Consider the following 24,073-nt stretch of genomic DNA (forward strand, 5'->3'; position numbering starts at 1 on the left):
ACGGACCGCTGTCCAGGTAACATCCTGTGTCGCACCTGTAATGAAAAATGCTCTCTTGTCCCTCTCCGTGACATGTCCTCTCAGTCATGTAGTCATTTTTTTTGTAGCACTATGACGACACAGTATTTAAAGTGAGTGTTTGTTTACTGTTTAACATGTGGAGAGCTTTACGCTAACATATCTGCTATTTCAAGCAATTAAAACCCATCATGATGAGAAAGTATTAGGAGTTCATTCAATGGGCATGAATTTTTTTATTTCTTTCCCTTAAGATGGATGTGACTGTCCCCTCCAGGCCAATCCAGCTAATCTATGATCTGTAACACGCGGGGACACTTTGCGGTATTTTTCTGGGAGAAACTAATAAAGCTGTTTTTCTTCTGAAAACAACCAAGCATGCAGCCTGAAGCAGTGGAAAAAGGTTGGCACCACACAGACAACAGAGGAAAATATCAGCCCCCACACAAACACACTGCGTCAAAGAGAAAGAAAAACTAAATCTCCAACGTCTCACAGCAGAGGAAACAATAGATAGATGGGGGGCGTACTGGTAGAGTACCAGAGGGTGGAGGCACTCCTCTGCTTTAGGTTTCTCTCACTGGACATCAAGCATGTAGCAAAGTCTATCTGTACTCACTGAGCAGCTCTGCAGTTACCTGTGACTGTCTCACAAATATCCCATGATTCTCCTCGCAGGTGAAGTAGCGCTTGCCCTGCACGGTGCCGTCGTTCTTGCCCTTGGCCTCGTCCAGGATGACTCCCACCCATTTTCCGGAGGCAAAGAGGGTGTTGCCGATGTAGGCCACCGTGCCGCGCTGGCCCTTCCCGATCACCTCCACCAGGGAGCCCACTTTGACGGGCCGCCCGCCCCCGTCCGAGCTCATCCTGCTGCTGCCGCTGCTGGTGGTCTGGACGGGACAGGAAAACACACATAGAGAGCCTTTAAACCCTTTGAAGTGGCATACACTCCACACTACAATATATTTTATTGATACAGTTTTAGTGATAGAGCCATGTGGATTATAGCTCCTCTAAATGCTTAAAACCTAGAAACCATTTTTGGTGTCCAGTTCCTGTTAAAGTGTGTTTATTCCAATCTGATCACCCAAGACTTGCGCGACTTAAAAGGGTAATTGTCACCTTCATGTCATGATTATGACAACTTTACAGTAACCACTCTGTAATGATACATAAAGACATGAGCTTAGAGCAAAAGGAAAGCTTTCATGAGCTGGCTACAGGTTCAATCACTGCTTTAGTGCAGGACTCTGTCAGAAAGAAGGCTACGGTGCAGGACTGCAGTGCAAACACCACATACTGAAGGTGATCAGTCTGCATTAAAAGGGACCATTAGCAGGACCATGTCTGCACACACAGGCTAACAAAGAGTAGTTTTAGCATCATTTTGACCCACTGAGCTGTTCAGGACCAGTCCTGCGCTCTCTAAATGTCAGTGCATGCCTGACAGCCCTGCTCTCGCTTTCTAGCCGAGGAGCCAAATTCTTGTGATAATTCCACGGCAACAATCAGCTGAGATTTCACGAAGCAGTTCTGATGCGTGTGGAGAACAAATCGCTCGGTAAAAACGCTTCAACGGGGGGCACATTTACTCGAGCCGCCATATTTTGTAATCAAATAATCCTGCATAACCCAATTTACAGTGTGATGTCCTAGAACTGATGGTGACTCAGCAGAACAGCACAGAGAGAAGCAGACAGTATTACACTGCGAGGGAACATGCTCTCCTTGAGCTTACTGTAAACACACACTCTGTATGTGCTGCTGTTTAACTTAACAGCACAGAAACCTCCGCAGGGCAGCGAACCACAACAGACAGACAGCAGCAACATAAAAGCATTATATCCTGATCCGGGCAGACACTTTTTGTATGATCCAAGCAACTCTCCATCCATCTCCATCTTCACCTCCATCCAACATGCAAAAATACCTTTTATCAACTCAAGAAATATCAACAAAAGGTTCAATAGCTAATTTTGTTCATATTAATAACAAGTTCCTTGCATTTTAGTCAAGTTTTTAAAAATATGATAACAACATCAGCCAAAAGTTGTTGGGTTTTTTACATAAACACACAATAAAAACAAACACTTTTAATAAAGACCCACTGAATTTGTTTTTTAAAGGATTGTGAACATTTTACGGTTAAAAAATAGACTCGTCATCCCTCTCTGGTGGACAAACTTTGTTATGGTGACACTGTTTCTAACGGAAAACACATCTTTCACATTTCTATGGGGCATCTTTGTGTCACTTATCAGCTGCCATACACTAATACGTCTGCAATAAGCCATATTGTCAAAATTCAATTCTTCAGATGTTGAAAACATACAAAAAAAAAACTTAATTACTTCCCGTTTACACTGTGAGGGATCACATGTTTGTCCTCATCGACCTGCTACCGTCTACTCCCTTCCCAGGTCAACAGTGGAGTCAGAGGGGACACTGAAAGCAACACGAGGGGATTGTCCTTTCCAAATTGGAAAACAGAGGAGGTAAAAAAAAAAACAAAACACCAAAATATGTCTGATTAAACAGAAAAGCTACCTCCAGGCCTGAGCAGTCAGCCATCCATATTGCACAACCAGGGAGCATTAAATCTAAGCAAAGTGTAGGTTGGAATGTGGTAATATAAAGAGTGTTCTGTTTAACATAAGCCCAAAGGTGGTGTCACTTCTTAAGAGGCATTTTGAAAGGTTTATATGTCTCAACCACAGCTGCTGAACAATGGACTTACTGGTCAACAGACTGTACATAAAGAAACATATTCTCAGCCACAATGCAGGGAGGTGTGCTCCTCGGGGGGAAATGTCACTTCTTTCTATTCTCAGCTTAGTATTTATGGAAACTAATTGGTTCTTTGCTGAGACGTAACTCAGACCTGCAATCAGTTTCTTTCCCTCATAAAACATCTTCCAATATATCCAAACATTTTGCTGGCAAAAGTATGAACTCTTCATCTCCACTTTCTTACTGCTTCCATATAAAACCAGACATCATTTAGCAGTTGCAGATGATGATCACCACTGAGATATTCAAAGCAGCAGCAGCAATGCCAACCCTGAATTCCCATGATTGCTTAAAGTCTAATTAACCTAGCTTATAATTCATGACCAACATGGAGAGAGACATTTTAACTCGTCGTGTGCAGGAAACATCTTTCTAAAGCCATCAAATCACCTCAGATTCACAACAGAAGCAGGAATCCTTGGGTTTACAGCTCTGCAGGGAGAGCAAACAGCCCAATGCACCCTTCAACAGTCTGCAGTCAGTCATTCAGCGAGGTTTATAATTCACGCCTTCTTGAGAGTCATAAAATAATGAAAACAAAAGAGTTTTGAATGGGCTGCCTGGCTCCAGCTGCCACTTCGTACTGAGGCGTTCAGCGTTGTTCAGTCATCGCTTCGACCTGTTTGCCATGTGCTGGAAGCGAAGAGGACCCGAGGAGGACGTGCTGAATTATTTAGTGCCACTCTACTCTTAAAACGCACGCGAGCTCACACTGAATATAATGCAAAACAAATACAATAAAAACAGTGATAAAGCCTCATTTGCTGCACCGTAAAGCTCACAACCCTCCGTCAAAGGCGCTGGTGAAACTTGAAGATGGCATTGCTTTGTTTTCTTAAAGAAGTAAGCTCCTGAAATGGTCTGGCGCACATGGTTTTAACAGACTGTCACCGTGCTACGCAGGATAAATTACAAAGCATGCAATGTAAGGACTATTCTGATGAGGAAGGTCTGTGATCTGAAGGAAATAAAAGGAGTAGCTGAGAGGTACTGAATGTAGCTAAAATCTAAGAGCGAGCACTGATGTCATCCCTCCCGGTGACAGAGCGGCTGCTTGACTCAGAGACGGATGACAAACAGGAAGTCTTCAGGGGCTCGTGGATTGTGTGTCCAGCTGTCTGCTGATAACAAAAAAGCTTTATGAACATATTACCTGCCTGTCATGTATCATCTCCTACTTTACAGGTCCACAAAGTCCTCACAGAGGTCTGAACCTTAACATCACAGCGGCAACGCTGAACCCGGAGGGGCATCTGAGCCGAACAAAGAGGCGACAATTCAGACAGAGGAATGCAGCGCTGAAATGGATTAGAAACCCTTCTATTCAGAACAGAAATCGACATGGAGCAGATGACAGAGCGAAACAAATCAGACAGACGTAACAGGAACAATGGCGCACCGATCGGGACTAACTTAAACACCACAGTCTGGCCCATTCATTCACCTCGCTGGGATGTATAAACACCTTGTACGCACTCACCCGGGTGTACGTGTTCCTCCTAGTCTGTGACATGTTTCCTGGTCGCCGAGCCGCCCCCAAACCGCCTGTCTTGTCTGAAGGAGCGTGTTATTGGGGTGAGCGTCAGGCAGACAGAAGGGGTTCTAGGAGAGGGGTGGGGGGGGGGGTTCGGTGATGCTTCCTCTCTCTTTCTCTTTAAAGAATCACACCATCTCTCTCCTGATCCTCACAGCACAGTCTCAGCTCTCAGAACTCCCCGACCCTCCTCTCTGCTGCTGCCGGAGGGAGCTTTTGGCTCTCTCAGAAAGTTTCTGAGGGGCGATGAAAGGACCAGAGGAAAACAGCAGAGGGAAGAAGAGGAGAAAACAGCCAGGCTTGGTCCGCTGTGAGTGCATCAGCTGAGCGGCAGCACTGCGCTGCGCTAGTCTGTGCTGGCTTCTGCAGGAGGGAGGGTGCTTTAGGCCCAGACTAAGGTGCTGGGTCCTAAAGCCTGCAAATACGCCTCTCAAAATAAACCTGAGAGTCATTGTTCCCATGCATGTCTTCCTGATTTTGCATGATGCAGAGGTTTGGAGTTGTTTGGGACTACTTCGGGACTGCTTTGTGGCAGATCAAAGAGCAGTTTAAGTCCTGATAAAACAAACCATAGAAGTACAAAGTCCTGTGGTACACACAGTTATAAATAATCAATTAGCCAAAAAAACTACTCCCTTAAGGGCATCACTACAGCTAAGAAATATTCTAAAACAGCTCAGACGTATCCTAAAGCGCTCCTCTCCTTGCACTGCAGTCTATGTCAGATTACTGTCAAATTCAGTTTCTTTCTTCTGCTACAGTACAAGCGTGAACACTGGGAGGACGGAAATGCAAAAACACAGGCAGTAAGCATTTTCAACTCAATCTGATGTTGTTTCATTGTGGTTGAACACAAAAGGCCCAGGTGATGCTCTGTAATGCAGCACACTGTAAGCAAAAGCCAGCAGATTGCATTAGGGCCCCGCCTGATGCTGTGGCCCATCACAGAGCAAGGATTAGCTCTCCTTTATCAGCTTTTATCAGCTAACTGCATGGCTGGGGCATTTTTAGCTCTCAGTCCTCTCTATTTCTGTGTTGTCATCTTTTTGCAATGGAAGCAAACGCTGCAGGGTTTCTGCGTGAAAAGCGTTCAGCTTAGAGGCTGATGAGAGATGTTGTGAGAGTATGCATTTCAGCATCAGAACAAAATAACTTCCTACCAAATAATGCAGCACTAATAACACTTAAAAATGAAAAGTCTGTGGGCTCAAAATTAGCCCTACACACAACAAGGACATAGTGATTGAAGCAGTAAATACGTTTTTGGCTTCACAGCCTGAATAAAATTCCTAAAATTGCATATAAAGTCCAATAAATATCCTAAAATTTGAGACATGGGAGTGTTATACACAGTTTGGGATGTTAAGGGACACAAAATAAACCTCTGCAGTCTCTTTGAACGCTTTTATGCAAATGACAAAGGCAGAACCAAACAGAGGGGTGTGGGGTTCGGTGGGAGGAAGGGGAGAGGAGGAGTCCTTATCTCTCACCGCAGAAATAATGAGGAGACAACCAGCACACGGCCAAAAATCTAAAGAAGATGAACTGCCTCCTTACAGAAAATGAGGACGTCAATGGCAGAGAAAGAGGCGTCACCAGCTCTGTCTAACACCACTGTGAGCCTTTTCAGACTGGTGCACAGGAAGGATGCAGGAACAGAGGTGACACACGAGGATGTTAGGAGGTACATTATGACCAGACTGCACCTCAGCCGGTCTGCTGGATCAGGAGGGGCCAATCGACGCCTCTAAACAAGGTAACGAGCATGTCTATGTCCTTGAAACTGGCAATGATTAAAAGGAGACGTCAAAAGTAGGAGTTAGAGTTTGTGCCTACAATGATGGTTGAATCATGAGCTGAAATGCAAACTGCTGTGTCAGGAGTCATCAAGGTGTCATCTTTATGTCACCAAGGTAACGAGTTCTTAGGTACGCCACAAAAAACACATTGAAGGCTGCATTAACAGTTATAAAATATGAGAGATTAATGTGTTTAATCACATTTTTTTTCTTTTAATGAAGTCAATGGTTAGAGATTTGTTTGTTGTATATAAGAAATGAGGATAAAGCCTCAATGTTAGCTTCCAGACCCTAAGGTGATGTCTTTAGATCGGTTCCTCAATATGACTTAAACCAAAATATTCAGCGTATAAAGATATGAAACAAGGGATCAAATCCTTTCTAATGACTCTAGTTGCTCTAGTCATTTATTATGAGGACACTTCAGCCAATGTCACTGAAGATGTCACCAGAACTGATCATCAAAGCGACTTTCAGTGTGTCTTACTGTAAATGTGTTGTTGCCTCCATGATTGTAAGGTAGTGGTTCCATTTAAATAAAGATCATAAAATGTAATTACTTATTTTTTTCTCTATGAATTACAACTTATAGTGTATGTAGGATGCAAGTAAGGATTATTAACATATTTTTCTTGATTAACTGATAAACTGTTTCATCTATAAATGCCAGGAAACAGTGAAAAAGTTCCCACAGCCCAAACTGACACATTCAAATTACTTTTTTGTTCAATTCCATAGATCATCATCATAAGTCAAAAATCATTTTGCAAAATACAGCAAATATTTGACATTTGAAAATGGAACCAGATCATTTTTGGCATTTTTTACTTAATAACTTAAACAATTAACCAATTATCTCAACTGATTAATTTTCTGTCCATTGTGTAACTGACTAATTGTTTTAGTTTTAACATCTAGGACAGGACAAGAAGCACATAATTATTAGATATTAAATATAATATCCTATATTTTCCTTTATATGCACTGATTTAGCAATACAAAATACAAAACAACTTAATATGATTCTGCAACAATTTTAATATTCAAGAAATTGTCTTTCAGTCACTACATGTTCGCTGGTCCAGAGTTTTACATTATTGTAAATTAAATATATTTGGCTAGTAAATTGTTTGTCAGACAAACAAGCAAATTGAGGATATTACTTGGAGCTTTAAGAAATTGTGATAGACATTTTGTGCAACTTTTTAACGTATTCTTTTTCTGAATAATTAATGGCAAAAGTAATCAGTAGATGAGTTAACAATGAAAACAGCTCTGCTAACAACAGAGGATTAACACTGGCTAATTATATGTTGGGCTTCCTCTCCACTACATGCATGCTAATGATATTCAGCCTGGTCTCAGCACCATGCAGGAAAAACAGGTCATCCATAGAAAACAGCGCCTGTTCATTCCAGCACTTCTCTCCATGTGTGTCAAATTAGCATGAAAGTGTCCAATTATATGCCTGATCAATAAAAAAAACAAAATCCCTACAGAAAATACATAAAAACGTCTATATGGCTAATGTGACAGGTAAGAGCTGAATCTGTCTGAATTTTGTGGCTTGTTGCCATTTAGTGAGAAACAAAACATCCTACTGCCTCACTGACCCGAATAATGTTATTTCAGTCATTTACCGAACAAAATGAGCCATTAATTTAAAAAAGAGAGAAATAGCACTAATGTTTTGTCTGGTGGGAATCATGATAAACCACAGCATGGGTGTGGCTGCAGCCTCCCTTGACATTTTCTCCCGACAGATTTAGCAAATTGGATGAGAAATTGGGAAAAACAATGTGGATGTGAGATTAATTGATTTAAACCAGGAGAAAAACCCATTCATCTCATTAGGGCTGGGTATCCACACCGCCTCCACAATCCCCAACCAAAGCGAATCAGATATTTCTGGTGGTCTCGACCGTTTAAATGTGAAAAAAGCTGCATTTTTATCGGCTGTGACTGATTAAACCGTCACTTTCTACGCTGATATTTGGCGCTGTCAGCTGTCAGTGGGACACTCCCTGACCAGCTGCTAGCAAAACTAGCTGTTAGCTTCGGTTGGCTTTCTCAATAAAAACCTCTTACCGAGTTAATCTTAACAACACACATATGAATATATTCCTATACAGACGTGCTAGCGTATTTTAAATTTACCTACCGCTGCTCAGGTGACATATATGTGCTAAATCTTACCTGTTTGTGTCCAAAATATCCGGCTAACCGCTCAGCTTCGTCCCTGACAGGCTACATCCATCCATGGAAGTCTGACCGGACACATCCGCCCTGTGGTGTCCGAGCTGCTGCCTGACCCAGCCCGCCTCACAGAAACCGAGGAGCCCGCTGATATTAACATTAGGTCACACTATACAGATGTAAAGTATGTTACTGCGTTTACTGGAAAGCAGGTAACAGCTCACAGGGTTTTAACACAGATAGACAATGTGAGAAATATATTTTCACTGGAGGAGAATTTAGTATATTAAAGAATGTTCTTTTGAGAAAATGTGAAATATCTTCCTTTCCTGAGCAACTATTTTTTATTTTGCCATGTAAAGCACTTTTGTGTAAATAATGTTTATGTATTATTTTATATGCGTGTGTGTTGAGGAAGGCAGCAGGAAAGAATTGCCAAGGAAAATGTGTAAATTTAAATATTCACCTCAACAAAGAAAAAAAAACATGTTCCCAAGAAAAAGTAAAACAAATAAAAAATATTAGAGAATAAACAGGAAAACAAAATCAACAGTGGAACCGAAAAGCAATTGTTCATATTTTGTAATATGTTTTTTTTTTATTTTTAAGTCCTGTACCCTGATCACACATTTGATATGAGATATTCATCAGATCTGTACTGATAAAAACAACATGACAAACCTTGCAGCTTGCGAGCATCGGTCTGGAACACAGAAAAAAAAACAAACCCCAGAGCAGAACCTCAGTAAAACCCAAACCATTAATATCTGACTCACTTCCCCACAGGATCCTCTTTTAGGCCTCCAGCAGCATATTTGTGGTTAAGGAAGAAACCCAAAGCTGGTGGGCTCAGTGTCAGTTTACAGTACATTATTCAGATGATCAGAAAAAACAACTGGAAAATAGTTTCCCCATCACATTACAAACCTGGTCCTAGTATGAGCAAAGTACAAATCACACATGCATGTCTGTTAAATACCCAAGCCCATATGTAACTAATGCAAACACTCACAGTTAAGAGCAGCAGAGGATTCGCTCCCCTTAGGTCATGTTTTTGGCTGATATGAAAAGAATGCAAAACAACACGTATGCTTTTAAAGTAGATATTCATAGCAGCTTAGCGTTCACACATTCACAGCCACCTAATTTCCAGTGCAGCATAATCTCATAACATGCTTCGGGTAAAGCGAGCACATGGCAAAAACCTGTACTAGGGATGCACCAATCCAACTTGTTCTCCCGTTATCTACTGATGCAAATACAGAGCGCTAATCCAATACGACTGCTCTCTTTTCCTCAAAATTCATGAGGCTATAAAGGATTAATGTGGCACTAAAAACTGAACTGGCAGCCTGTCATGAATTAACAATCTAAACGATAACAGAAACACTGAATTTTACAAAGACATTGACTAAAAAAAAACAACAACAAGAAAAGAAAACATAGCATTTAATGTGGATCGCTCGTGTCACGGCCAATACCTGATCCACTGACCGAGATCATTCTCAGGACCGACACTAATCCGGGGTATCTGATCACTGAATCCTTAATGGTACAACCAAAAAAAAACTGGCGCCAAATTTTAGAAGCATGTTCGGATCCGTCGGTTTATTCTCAGTGTTGTGAAATCCTTTACAAAATTAAATAATCAAAAGACCCTCAGGAAGCTGAATCAACACAAACCCTTAAACATCATGAGTACAGCAGATATTTCTGTCAACGGTAAAAAAAACAATAATAAATGATCAATATGTGTGTTTGAGAACAGAGAACATGCCTAACCTGCCACAGTTCCCGTCACCTGAGTATTTGGTTGCCGTAGCTGCAATGCATGCTGGGTAGACACAAGTATAGAACCTGAGTGACTGGACGGTACTGTGCCCTAAAATGTTACACGGTCTCTGTGTGTTTCAGTTTAGGACCACTCAGTCCTTTTTTCCGTCTCTCTGTACATAGAGCCTGTACTCAAGCAGAGTAAAGTTCAGGATTTTGGCCACAAGCTCAGAAAGGGCAATCTCTCTTATCTTCTCGTAGCCAATGTGCTCATACAGCTTCTGAGCATCTGTCTGCACCACAAAGGTGTACAAGACAACTGCTGGAAAACCTCTCTCACGAGTGAAATCAGCTACTGTCTGGCACAAAGCCTTAGCGATGCCCATCCTACGGTGACTGCGGCGTACAGACAGGCGTTTCAGCTCCAGGCACCCAGGCTCTCCCACAGCGGGGAGGCAAGCCACCGAGCCGACCACCCGACCGTCACTTTCAGCCACCCAAAAGCAGGAGTCCTTCTGCTGCAAGTAGAACTCCCTGATTCTGTTGAGGTCTTTCCTGTAGGAGGTTTCGAGATATCTGTTGAACACGTAGACGACAAACTGCCGGGTCCCAGCCAGGAAGAGGGTGGCGGCCAGGATGGGTAGCAGGAAGGACTTGGAGCTGGCCATGAGAGCGCAGAACATGACCATGAGCACCATTTGGGTCAGCGGCTGTTTCAGAATGTGCATGAAGGACGAAGGCACGTGCTCGCTCATCCCCAGGGTGAAGATCTCCTTCACTGCCTCAGCGTCGTCATCCCGATACTTCCGGATCTGAATGTTGGCCATGGCTCAGCTCTGCTGAGAGGTGACAAAGTACTGCAAATGACTAAATAAACCAGTTTGCAATCACATATTCATTATTTGGTCCTTTTGCTTTGTGTCTTGTGTCTTTTTAGTGTGCTGAAGCCTGCTCCTGTACAGTATCTCTAAACTGTAACACATAGTGTATAAGATCATTATAGTGGATTTTCAAGTAAAAATAATGACCATTTGCTGGCATGCCCTCCATTTGTGTTAGAAAACCCATGTCGTTGTGTAAAAAGTCAGCCCATCTATTGCATTCTGCAAGTTTGTTTCATTGTGATTATTAGTTTGTAGTTATTAGTAATTTTAACCCCAGTTTTAATCTGTTGCGGCAAATATTAGATTAGATTAGATTAGATCAGACTTTATTGATCTAACAATGGAGAAATTCACTCATACAGAAACTCACCAAAACACACAAGCCTGAATTAAGCCTGAACAAATCCAGTAACAGCCTGGCTCTTACAAATCTTTAAAAAACTACTCAAAACTGATCAAGTGACAAGCAATTTAATAGGTGGTACATAATCAATGAATCATTGCAGTTATGTTCTTATTGCTGTAAAGTACCCCATAGTAAGTTGAGTAAGTAGATAAATAGATAATAAACACATTAAGTAATATTCAAAGGGTGTGAAAGGGGCCCAATTTTCAGAAGAAGACATTATTTTACTGTAACAGTAAAACTGTTCATTAACTTATTTTCTTTGACATACTGTGTGACTTTAAGGACGTAGGGGAACGTAGGAATCTTTTCCACTGTGTTTGGTCATTTTCCACCACTTTATATACTTAACAGTAAATCTCAATGAACTATAAAGATTACGAGCAGTTCTGTATTGTCGGCCGGCAAAGAGACACTCTGGAAAAGTCGTTGGAGAATCAAATTTACAGTAAACAAAACATGAACGTTCACCGCTGCAGGTTGAAGTCTGAATAACACATTTTTACGTGCAATCACAATGACCCACAAACGCCACCTGAGGGTCGCTTATAACGCTTGTAAATAAACAGCCAGGATTATTTAACGTTAGCAATAGCACTCAGATTTAACTCCGTAATCATTTCACACGAACTAAAATGAATAATAAGAGAATACGCAACATACGTCTTTTCAGACTATGTTCTAAGACTGATTAGCTAACAGCAGCTAGCATCAGTGCTAGCCTCGCAAATCTGCCGAGGATTTGCTCGCTTGGATCTGTTTCGATTCTCCTCTGAAGGAATAAACGGGCAGAATAAACGTGACTTACGTGTTTTATTGTGATGCTTCAGCGCAGAATGTGGGTTTGCTGAGAGCAGAAAAGTTGGAGGAGTCAAAATCGTCTCATCTCAGTTGTGTACACTTCCCGTATCAGATATGCTGCATTCACGGATTTCAATAGGATGGGAAAAATATCCGCCCAGCCATTCCAGCGCGCGATATTTGTTAACTGAACTCCATCGATTTTGCTCTAAGATTGTTGAAACTCCTGTAACTTTCACTTTCAAACATCCCTAATATATTCGAACCTGAATGACAATTGATGTGAAGTGTTTTTCCCACTGGGCTGCTTATGATGTTATTATGGATTTAGGTAATTACGAGCTGCACGTTGTGATAAACGCAGCTTTCCAACTTGCTGTTTAATGTGGTTAAGCTGCCACTTACTTAACATCGGTCTGCATAATTGTTGCAAGAAAGAGATATTAATAGATATTCTAAATAGATTGCCAGTTTATATATTGCTGTTGGCATTAAAACGTATTTAGCCATTTGTTTAAATAAGCCTGAGGATTTTTTTTTAATCTCGTTTTTCATCCTACAACTCATCTGGTTGATCCTGTGACCCCCTGTGGGTGTTCTGGACCCCCAGTTGGCAATTTATCATTTTAAAAAATAAGATACCCATACAATACTATGCATGTTATGAAAACTGCATTACATACAAATCTTAAAGCCACAACATATTTTGTATTTTTGGACATTTCTATTTAGGTATTAAGAACATCTGTAATTGATCAGCTGTTTCTGCAAAGTATTTACAAAATCAAGTTTAAAAAGTGGTTTGCATATGAAGAGAACAGGATACACAGAATTAAGTTGAGGAACACAGGTCAAAGGTTCAAGTACATTACTGAAAAGGCATTTCTCAGTTATATTGCACATAATTGGTTCATTTGCATTGTTAAAAAGTTTCTTTAATTTGTCTGTGGTGTTTGTGGTATCCCATGTTGCTTATTACACTAATCATACAGCCACTGACAGATGCTTTCAACATTTAAAAAACCCTGACGGGAAAAACTCCAACAATGATAAAATAGATGTTTGGCAACCTCTGATGTGAAAGCAAATACTACCAGGTTCATGTAGTCTGAACATGGCTACAAAGCTCATTGAAGTGCATGTCATTTTGAAATTTTCATTAACATCTTAATGGTCCAAAAATCAAAATACAAACTATCTTCAACAAGTAACACAAAAAAATCTGAAAGAAAAAAAAACTGAAAACGGAAGAAGCAGTGATGGTCAAAGAGGTCCCAAAACTCTGAGGTCAAACACTGCTGCCATAAAAGGCAAACCCAAAACACAGCTTACGTTAGTTTACACTACAGCATCAATGAGGTGCAGTAAACGGAAGATATTTCACAATATATGAAGACTGAAAAAATAATTTATTGTCTCCGTAAAACAAATTACACTACAGTTCATACATTAAATGATTGCAAAGATTTTCCCTTTTTATATGGAGTAAATGTTTCACTAAATTGATAGTCAAAACATCCTAAATAGCATTATTTTCCTTTAAACATTTGGTTTTGTTTGTACAAAACATTCATTTACATTCACTTTCCTGCTGTGAGCAGAAATGGAAGCAGCTGATTTATTAATATTTCCCTCCAGGTTGCGCTCCTCCATCACCCGCCCAGGTTGATCTGCCCCGCAAACAAGGTGATCAGCAGTATGATGGTGAACCCAGTCAGCAGCCCAGTGTTCTGGATCAGGAAGAAGATGATCTTTTCGGAAGTCCGCTTCTGTTCCCGTGCTATACTGTCCATCTCTGGAAACTGAGACAAAGAATGACAATCAGATATGTGTCTCGTGCACAATTGTTTAACACACACAGGCCTCATTGTTCAGCAGTCAACATAACGGGAAGTATAGCAAACAAACAAGAAGTATTAATCAATTGGCTTGTGTGGCTACAATTACGATATTGTTCCCATGCAACGAAACTACAGGAGCAGAAGTCGACATTCTCCTCATCTGACTGCTGATGCTGATAAAAACCGGCAGTTTGTGGTTGGTCAAAATTACATGTTGGCCTAATGCAGGTCAAACATCTGCAGCCTGGTCACAAAAGATATTTTCTTATTGTCAACAAATCCCAAGAAAAGACCAAAACCATCAATTTATTGATCCTACTAACAATGATCCCCTGCTTAGCCATGGTCTGCTGTAAGTCATTCCTCTCTGCGCACATGAGATAAATCTGAGGGTTGCAAGGAACAAACACAATTTCCTCCTCATAAAATTAGGCTTATTTATTTATTTATTTATTTGCATGGCTCATATTTTGAGGCTTTCTTAGTAAGAAAAGGTTACTTCAACATTCTTTTTTTTGGCCACTTGGGGGCAGCATAACAAGCTGTAAACACAACGGTGACATTTAGGTGCTCTGAAAGGTTGATATGGTAGCAAACAGCTGCCTATTTAAACAACTAACAGGCACAGAGCAACTCCAGCATTCATTTCAAGTGTTTCTGGCCTCAAGATTAATGTTGAGTACAAGTTTTCTGCTAATATTTCTACTGTTAGGTGCTGGGCAGGTAGAGTACACTGAGTTTGCAAAAATGAGAAGAATGAAGAGTATCCTCAGCTCGTGTAATCCAACTCACCATGTCCGCCAGCGCGATGTACAGGAACATTCCTCCTGCGATCGCAAAGATTGCATTGGGGGCAAAGTTGCTCCCGACCAGGATACCAAGCACAAGACCAACGTAACACGACACTGCGGACAGCAGGTTGAAGAAAATGGCTTGCGGGACGCTCATTCCAGCACTGAGCAGGATAACAAAGTCCCCTGCAGAGAGAACGAAACACAAGGTTGAACTTAAACGGTCAGTTTCAACATTATTTGAAGAGTAACGTGGGTCAAGACTTCACTTGAAACAAAGACACATATTTCTGTATCAAAGCAGCCAGCAAGTCAAGTAGTTAGTTAAACGTGGAGTAACCGAAATATTTACATGATATAAGTTTATCAAACTTTGAGGTTTGAGACTAAAAGTGCAATTATTAAGACTTCTACCCCAAACCAAAAAATAATTAAAGTAAACTAGCCAACAGTATATAAAGTAGTTTCAGAATTATTAAAGTAAAATGCAACATACACATGAATACAGCAGTAATATTAATCCAAAAACATCAGATATAATAACAAAACACTGACTTTTGCAGAATGACTAATTTTATTTTAGACACTACTTTTACTTATGGTGAAGGATTTTCACAGTGTGGTATTAGTACTTTTACTTAAGTAAAGGATCTGAGTACTTCTTCCACCACTCCTGCTAGCTGAGGGTTTAAGATGCCTACCATAAAAATATGGTTGTACATAAAGAACAGTACAAAGCTTATTCTTTCTGCGACCAGAAGAACAGAAACAGCTGCATGATGAAATGTAATGGAGAAACGCTTTGGTGCAGTTCTGCAGTGTGTCAGCAGAGGTCGACAAAGATCACAGATTCCAGGGGGTGCTTTCAGTTTGAGTGAAAAGGTAAAACCTCCTTTTAATAACCCTTTAAAGTCCAGTCCAACAGGATAAAAGAGTGACTCACCCAGCTCATGGGGAAACTCCTCGCAGATAATGGCAGTGGACGTGCTGAACCCCGTCAGTACCGACACAGTGAACGAGGCGCCGATAGCTAGCCCGTCGATGAAGTTGTGCAGCGCATCGCTCAGAGTTATCATCCACGCCACTGTCTTGATGCTGGAGATGCGTCGCCCACGCAGCCAGTGGCACATCACACCAGACGCCTGGACGTCCTGAAGAGTGACAGGACAGGTTAAAGGCACGCGAGTGACGCTGCTGTTTGATCACAGCAAAGAGGAGTCATATGTCAACAAAGACGTATGTGGATTTAACGGCCCAAAGAGATAACGCACAATGATGCCTCTATGTTTAAAAAACCAAAGTTCAAATCATGCACAAAATAAAGGACAAAGTTGAAGATCTTGCTTCTGGCAAAACAAACCAGAAATGTTTATAATTTAAATTATCTAAAATGATGTTTTGCACGTGTATCGCTGCACATCACGGCAAACACTTCTTTTAAAACCTGCTGCTGTAATCAAAAATCAACTTACAGCCACGGTAGGATCCCTGAGGCTGAGCTGAGGGAAATCACTGCTTTCAGATAAATGCTAACATCAGCATGCTATAAGTGCTTGCTCATGGGGGAATTGTTGGGTCTCTGTAGATTAATATATATATAAATAAATAAAACTGAATCAGATACTGATGTTTGGCAGGTTTATTGTTGACCATTGTCACCATCTTATTTTAGCATATTAGCATGCTAGCATTAGACAATTATCACTGAACACAAAGTGAGGCTGAGATGCTCACTGAGCCATTTTCCATCTGAAGAATCAACTTTCTAAATGCTCTGAAACCTTGTAAGTGTAATTGCTGATTTCTTGGTCTGGAGCATGATGGGAATGTCATATTTTTGCAGATATTTAGTCATAAACCAAAACAATGGACAAATTGAAATTTAGCCCTGATGATGCTGCTACATTTGCATAAACATCAAAGGTACTACAACTCATCCTGAGGGCCACCTCATGGTGGTGCTCGAGGTAGGTTAAGGGATTGATCTTCTGGAGACCGTGAATGTCTGTATAAAATCTCACATCAATTCCTCCAATAACTGCGCCCACGTGATGACCGACGGTCCATCCCTCGCATGGCTAAAATAAAGACTACAATAATGTCACAGATACTCACTCACGAGTGTTTTTAGTGGGAAACCTGAGAGCAGGAGGGCATGAACAGAGCATTTGGGCCCTGGTTGAAGATACTCTGCAGTGACAAAACGCCCCTTTTATTAGCCACGGCCGAACAAGGGGTCTTTGTGCTCAAGTCAGACAATTCCAGCATTTAGCCGAACAGGAGGGGAAGGATCTGAGGCCTTCAGCTTGGTTTTCTCTGCTTGATCCCTCTGTGACAGTGGCATGTCTGTTTGTTTAGAATTTTTGATCCCTTCAAAAGCCACAATAATCCGTAGTACACAAGAGATTTCACTGTTAAATATTAACAGCAGCTCTAAATGCCCGGCGTCACTGATAACAGCTCAGTAAATGACTCAAGCAAAAACTGCTCATCTGAGCTTATAGAACAACAAGAAGTGTGTCCAGCCCACATTAAAATACAGCCACTTTCTGGTCGCGTCATCCTCTTTGGGTGTTGTTTGAAATACTGTTTAGGTTTGCAGAATTTCGCTCTGTGCATGACACATACCGACCCTACGACTGATAAGATGTTTAAAATGCAATCACTGATTTATCATCCACGATGAATTCCGGTCAGGTGTGTTTGTGATAACGAACAGTGGGGGACAGCAAGTCTCAACCACATGATTACTTAAGATAAGATTTTAGGGGAAACCTACTGTTTTTACAAGCTCCAGATTCAGCTGCTCATTAGATAAGAGAGGATTGAGTCCAGTGCTGATTGCTGTGTATGTTAATATGAAGAGTGCCTGCTGAGTCCAGCCTTTGTATGTAATTACTGTTACAGATGACGCGACTGGGCACTGGTACCTGAGAAGGTGATGTCCTTCCGTGTGGAGGTTCTGGAGTCGGGCTGCTCTTGTCTGTGGCGATGGTGTTGACGTTGGTCAAAATGATGGCATCCTGTTTCTCCACGATGTCCCCGTTGTGAAGGGAGTTTTCCAGAGGCTCTGCGGGAGTGAAGTGGCTGTGGCCGTGCTGAGGACGACAGAGATACAGGGGTCAGATAAGCAGGAGGGTGGATGTGGATCATCAATCCCAACCTGCAGGAGAGCGAGCGAATGGAACCTGAACCGGTATAAACTGGTGTTTCTGTGCAGCAGCGTGTGTTGGTGAATGAATGTGGAATAAAACAGAGTTTTGTAGCAGCTCTGTGAGGCTGCGCTGAGGAACAGTGGTGCTTTGAGCTAAATGCTAACATGCTGCTCAAAATGACGGCGCTGATGTCCTCCTTTAGCATGTTAGCATGCTACCATTCGCTTATTATGCCAAACACAAAGCAAAGCTGAGGATGATGGGAAATTAGTTCAGCAGGAATTTAAACCACAGTATCGCACAAATGAAAACTTTGACCTGATGGTGAGAAAAGAGAAGTTATTACCATTCATCCTCAGGGGGACATGAATGTGTTTAAGGACAGTAACTGTGATTTTCACTCAAAACCCCAAATGTCAACCTCATGGTGGCGCTAAAGGAAAGTTCAGGAGCATTAAAGTCAGTAGGGTTCATCCTCTGGGGACGGTGCATGGCTAAAAGTAGCATTCTGAATAAGCTCATAAATCTACCTTTAACAGAATGAAAGAAACCAAAAATCTGATCAATATGGTGGCGCAGCAACATTTTGGGAAATGCCCAAAGGTGGCAAAATGTAACTGCAAGTGCCTGTAAAGCTCACAAATTAACATGTTATGTTTAATTAGTTAAATCCATTCAAAACCAACAGTGCAGAAACATCATCTTCATATATACCATGCAGGCATGACAGCGGTTTTAACTCATTCTGTGTAGCTTCATTCGAACGTTTTCACTGACTTTTTCAGCTTTTATGAAATTGTTTAACTGCCTTTACAATCATGTTTTGTGCACTGATTTTAATCTCTTCTTTAATCTCTGCTGGGTAATAATATTGGGGTTCTGTGCTATCATACTGTGTACACTGTACTGTAAAGTCATGGAAGGTCACAATCAGTGAACGCTGTGTCCCTGACCCTTGTGCAAAATGATTAAAATAGAAATAATCTACATGACTTCCGTAATGTGAATAGTTAGCAGCCCAATAAGCCAATAAATCAGTGGTATTTACCGGCAGTTATAAAACTGGAATAAATTATTATTACTCTGCAGTAAAAGAAAAGTGCTTTGCACCTAATAAACTTGCTGACTGCACTGTTACCTCACCTCATGGTCAACCCCGAGGAACATTTTCAGTATCTTCTCCATGAAGAACAGGAGGTAAAACCCTCCAAATATTCCAACTGCATTCTCCACATAGTTATCCGATTTAGGATCAAAACCCAGGGCCTGTGGATGAGCAGGAGAACATTAGAGGCATGTTAGTTTATAATGCACTAAAACATCTTAAAAACAAGAATCAAGAAGAGTCCACCTCTTACAAACCTCTGGTATGAGCTGCAGGACAGCGTTGGAGAAGAGTGTCCCGATGGCCAGGCCGATGAAATAGGTCAGCACTTTGGGGAAGTAAGACTTCTTAGTGAAGGGGATCAGCAGGAGGCCGAGCAGCGACGCCAAGTTGATCACAGTGACCGCCAGAAATCCATAACCCCACACTGCCAGGGCAGAACAAACAGTTCCACACAGTGAACATGATGGTGCTAAAGTTTGTGTTGTGGACATCTTTAATGCTTTAGGCTTGTTGCTATCTGTGCTGCGTCTGCATCCCTTTTGGGAAGTGACATCGCCTAACCACTAACCAATCGCTGCTACCAATTCTCCCATTCATTAGAAACAAACTTGCTGCTGCTGCTTGAACTCTAAGACATGAAGTGGGCAAAAACTCTAATTACTGGACAGGATTTCAACTCATTCAGGACCATCTATCAGTGGCCATATTTGAGTTCTGGCTTGTTTTTTTGCCCTGAGTTGAGTCTATGAGGCAGGACCTCCTCTCAAGCTACGTTTCCAATCCAGCCTCCTTTGCCAGTTTTAGCAGACACTAAACCCAACCATGGACTCAACCCAAGCTTAAACAAAGAGGAGCGGGACAAGCGAGAGACAAGAGTAACTGCTGCCTGTAAGGCGTTATTCAGGGCCACAAAGCCCCTTTCAATCCAGCTCTCAGACAACCGCGATTGAAAGCGAAAGACTGTGTTTCTGAACGTGGAGAACGACCTGATCATTGTGAAACAGCTGAAAAGACGTGCTGAGTTTCATTATTTGGATGTTCACAGCAAAATTTAATTGAAGTGTGGAGAAACTGCTTGCTCCTCAGCATCGTTAGCAACCCGCGAACGTCCTCTTGCTGTTAAACACATAGCTCTGAGCTATGGGGAAATATTTTTTAATTAAAATAAGACTGGTATATGAGCAAAATTACTGTTGGCTCCATACTGATATTGGAGTCAAACCAGCCCTTTATGCTAAACGTATTAAGTGATAGTCAAAGTAAATATTAGCACTTGAGCTAGCGTGTGTTTGCATGAACGATGCATGGAGTGTTAAATTAGCCTCCTAGCTAGTGAGTTAGCAAACACTGAGCTTTTCTCACACCACAACTTAATGATTGGAGCCGCCGACGAGATCATTTCCTGTGTGACAGAGGAAACATATCGGAGCTAATGTTTCTCCTTCATCACAAACTGTACATAGAGCCACCTAACGCTACGTTAAGGTTTAAGAAGGCACCTCCATCATGGTGCCAGACATTTCTGCTGGAAGATGTGGAACTTGAAAACATACATTTTGCTATATTCATTATCATATACAACCCTGAGTCCAAATAAGCTGGGACGATGTGTACATAAAAACAGGATTTCTGACGTGTTCCTGAGCCCATGTGTTTATGTCCTTCATACAATCATGTGTTCACAAAGTGGCTAAGCTCGCTCCATCCTCGCTTGTGAACCACTGAGCCTTTCCAGGATGCTCCTTTAATAACCAATCATGATACTATCACCTGTTACCAATCAACCTGTTTACCTGTGGAATGATCCAAACAGGTGTTTCTGGAGCATGTGTTGCTGCATCAAATCAAGAATAACCAGATATTTACAAAAAATCAATGAAAATGATGAGGAAAACATTAAATATATTGTCTTTGTGCTGTTAATATCTATCAGAAAGGATCAGTAACTGGTCACATTCTGTTTTATTTGTTTTAGCGTCCCGGCTTCTTTGGGATCAGGGCTGTGACAGAGTTCCCAAACAGACGTTTAACTCAACAAAAAACACGACACTATTTATTTGCAGAGGAGAAATTGTGTGCACGAGGCCGGAGAAGGAACAGCGTGCATCACGAGCCGAGTGAACAACAGTCACAGTTGGTTGTAACTCTGTCAACAGCAGCGAGGAGGAGCGTCTGTCGGTGGATCTGAGAGGTCAGCGGCTCTGTGAGTCATCCAGGATGTTGTGGAAATTTATGATTCCTCCACAGGAGATGAATTTATATGACGGTCATGAGTGGAAAAAGATAAGTCAGAGTGGGAGATAGAAGGTGACAACCTGAGACTAAGGTCCAGATTCAAGCAGGGAGAGGGACCAGGACACCCGTACACTTTCACTTCCTGACATTGTCATTTACAGCCGTTCAATCACAGCGAGCGACAACAGATAATCTGTCCAGGCAGATTAGCAGGGACTATAAAAAAATCTGATGGCACAATACATCCTGTTGTGGAAATCTCAGTTTTATCAATATGTGCAAGAACATAAGGGATCAGGGTTTGTTAGAGAGTGATGACGTCCTGTTGCATCATATTGTGTCCGTGCTTTAAATCTCTTTAAATTTTCCACATATTCAGATTGACACAAGACAAATGTCTGAGCGTCTGCTTTTTTCATGTTTGCGTTTTGCTTTCTGGTGGTGAAAACAGAGACTGAAGTAGTAGTAGTAATCATATCACATGATCTTGTTCAGGAGTTGTAAATGCTCAGTTTTACATCTTTCTGAGCATGTTGAGGACTTCTTGTTCGTGTTGGTTTAAAAGTGGAGCTTGAAAGTTCAGCAGTTGGCAAAGTCATTTTAAATTTTGTCCTCAAAATGCACAAAAACTCTGAAATAAACTCCATTGCAAGTGAGCAACGAGGCAGATTGCTTTAAAGCTCCAGTGCAGCTACAAAATGAGATTATTTTGCCAACTTAAGCGGGATTCACTTCCTCTTTTTCCATAGTCTTATTTCCTGATTTGATTTTCTGTGTCCACATTTGTCTGTGATGAAAGTTATTCTTAATCGCAAGAAGTATCAGGATTTGTTGGATAAAAAAAGTGGCAACTTAACAAAACCTGGAGAGTAGCAGATTTGCTATCTTATTGACTTTATGCAGCAATCTTTGCAATAACAGATTAATAATAATCATCTAAAAACATGCATCCTCTTGTTTCGCCAGACTCGATTCAAGGCAACAAACCGCCATGAACTGCGAATTATTTGACTTGCGGGGGTCTCAGCAAATAAACCAGCGTTATGCTGGGATGAAGCAACTCACCAGTGTAGTCGAGAGAGGACAGAGGCTCGGGGACGGTGTAGGGGCAGGAGGGCAGCAGCACCTGGGTCAACACGGCGGGGCAGATCTCCTCCAGATGTTTCACAGACAGCTGGCTGACATTACTGAGACCAAACTGGGACAGAATCTGGCCTGCTGAGAGACACTGAGGGGCAGAAAGACCCTATTAGATATCTTTTTACTCTCTTTTGTCTCTAACATCCCTCCTTAATGTTCCTATTTCTTGAATCTGCCTAATCTACCATCAGTTTTTCAGCATTTTGTGTGAAATGTGCTATAAAGTTTTATTGTTGTTGTTGTTGGCAGGGGATATAACAGGATTCATTCATGGGATTTATTATGCTAATTTCATGATAAATGAAACTGTAAAATAGAAATGAGTACAGCAAAGGTAAAAAAAAAAGCGTTGGAAGACTTAAACACATAATTCAATATGGAAACATGAAAATAATGAGAAAAAATACATTAAATATACATAATCACGTATTTGGTCAAAAATAAGCCCAATTATTTAACTGTAAATGCCTGCAAAGAACAAGTTATTAGTATGAGATTAAATATTAGACTGAATTTTTTTATTATATTAATTACTAGACATTTTCAACAAAGTGTGCAACAACTAAAAAAGTTGTTTAAAAAGTTGTCCAATCTATTTTTTAACAAGTAAGCCTTAGAAACTGTGCATGACTACATGTTACACACTGTAAGAAATCAATTATAAACCCATTCCATTCCGGTTCAGTGCTCACCTCCTGGTTTGCCAGCGGATTGTTGTCTGTTATTGACTCGGGTCTTCTGGCTGATATCAACAGCAGAAAATCATCCAGATCCTCCGTGGAGATGGACTTATTCTCACCATAATAGCGCAAAATATTGTCCAGAAATGTTTGTCGCTCTGCGCCGATCACGCGTATACTCTGGGACTTGGAAATAAGAAGCAAAACGCACGCGATGAAACATCTTAAGTTCAACATGTTTGGTCTTAAAAGTTTTTCCCTTCAGTAAATGAATCTGCTGTTTGTGCTCCTCTGAAAACAGTTCAGTCAACACAGAGAAGTCATGATGTCCGAGCAGTCTGCATGCAGTCCGGAATCTGATCCATGGCACAGTCCGAGCACAAAGCGGGTTCGTCCTCGTCCTTCACGTCGCGCGGTCTAATTAAGTTTCTTCTGGAGCTGCAGACCCTTCTGATGCGGTTCTGAGTGATGGGTCGGGACTATAAGGTGGACCAGGTTCAAAGATCAGTAGGCAGAGGCATGTAGGGAAAAAATGGAGGTGATCGACCGCGTGCACGCAACGTTTCAATGCTTTCTTTTGTGGCTGACTTTCTCACTTGGTATGCAACGTGCTCACATACACACGCGCGCACACACACACACAAACACAAACACACTCCTCCTCGTGTGTGTGTGTGCAGAGGGTAACGGTGTTAAGTGGTAAAAACATTCCGGATGTGTAACGTGACGTGAGGCGGTTTACAGCGGCGGCTCCGTCTGATCAATTGTGAAACAGCTGGAGGTATAAAAAAACAAAAAAATCATAAACACGAGCCCATGTGAGGTTGTTTAAACGTTTCTGTCGCCGCCTGGTGGCAGCAGGTGATCATCGCAGGGCAAAGGCTGCAAAACGCAGCACGGTATGAAGGATGTGTTCATTTGA

The 24,073-nt window shown here is 41.5% G+C and overlaps 3 protein-coding genes across 5 annotated transcripts in view; all 3 read right to left on the bottom strand.

The window, feature by feature from the left end:
- Positions 1 to 8,383, bottom strand: part of dctn1b (dynactin 1b) — a 39,270-nt gene extending 30,887 nt beyond the window's left edge. Inside the window, exons 1-2 of one of the 2 annotated variants that reach the window (XM_041953126.1) lie at positions 8,338 to 8,383; positions 657 to 908 (exon numbers count right to left, since the gene is read on the bottom strand). In XM_041953126.1, the coding sequence (XP_041809060.1) occupies positions 657 to 884 (228 nt within the window). In that variant the 5' untranslated portion in view covers positions 885 to 908; positions 8,338 to 8,383. Of the gene's footprint in view, positions 1 to 656; positions 909 to 4,288; positions 4,665 to 8,337 lie in introns of those variants that run through there. The other variant, XM_041953125.1, reaches the window with a different exon arrangement.
- Positions 8,384 to 8,933: 550 nt separating this feature from the next.
- On the bottom strand, positions 8,934 to 12,329 carry nat8 (N-acetyltransferase 8). 2 transcript variants are annotated; one of them, XM_041954231.1, is made up of 2 exons: positions 12,209 to 12,329; positions 8,934 to 10,946 (listed from the first exon to the last, which is right to left on the bottom strand). In XM_041954231.1, exon 2 carries the CDS (start codon positions 10,935 to 10,937, stop codon positions 10,263 to 10,265), a length of 675 nt encoding a protein of 224 aa, XP_041810165.1. In that variant the 5' UTR covers positions 10,938 to 10,946; positions 12,209 to 12,329; the 3' UTR covers positions 8,934 to 10,262. The 2 variants fall into 2 exon arrangements, with proteins under 2 accessions (XP_041810165.1, XP_041810164.1); XM_041954230.1 differs by having other exon boundaries at positions 8,934 to 10,949; positions 12,209 to 12,315.
- Positions 12,330 to 13,591: 1,262 nt separating this feature from the next.
- slc39a8 (solute carrier family 39 member 8) lies at positions 13,592 to 23,713 on the bottom strand. The gene is made up of 8 exons (XM_041954124.1): positions 23,164 to 23,713; positions 22,397 to 22,559; positions 19,351 to 19,520; positions 19,132 to 19,254; positions 17,764 to 17,931; positions 15,777 to 15,984; positions 14,835 to 15,019; positions 13,592 to 14,003 (listed from the first exon to the last, which is right to left on the bottom strand). Exons 1-8 carry the CDS (start codon positions 23,386 to 23,388, stop codon positions 13,854 to 13,856), a joined length of 1,392 nt encoding a protein of 463 aa, XP_041810058.1. The 5' UTR covers positions 23,389 to 23,713; the 3' UTR covers positions 13,592 to 13,853.
- Positions 23,714 to 24,073: the final 360 nt, after the last annotated feature.

The sequence above is a fragment of the Chelmon rostratus genome, chromosome 15 (assembly GCF_017976325.1).
Source record: "Chelmon rostratus isolate fCheRos1 chromosome 15, fCheRos1.pri, whole genome shotgun sequence".
Classification (NCBI taxonomy): domain Eukaryota; kingdom Metazoa; phylum Chordata; class Actinopteri; order Chaetodontiformes; family Chaetodontidae; genus Chelmon; species Chelmon rostratus.

Coding starts and splice junctions, on each gene's coding strand:
- nat8 (XM_041954231.1), bottom strand. CDS start 10,937: ATGGCCAACATTCAGATCCGGAAGTATCGGGATGACGACGCTGAGGCA.
- slc39a8 (XM_041954124.1), bottom strand. CDS start 23,388: ATGTTGAACTTAAGATGTTTCATCGCGTGCGTTTTGCTTCTTATTTCC. Junction 19,255..19,350: donor TCCTGCAGCTCATACCAGAG/GTTTGTAAGAGG, acceptor GCTCATCCACAG/GCCCTGGGTTTTGATCCTAA. Junction 15,985..17,763: donor GAAGGACATCACCTTCTCAG/GTACCAGTGCCC, acceptor GTCACTCTTCAG/GACGTCCAGGCGTCTGGTGT.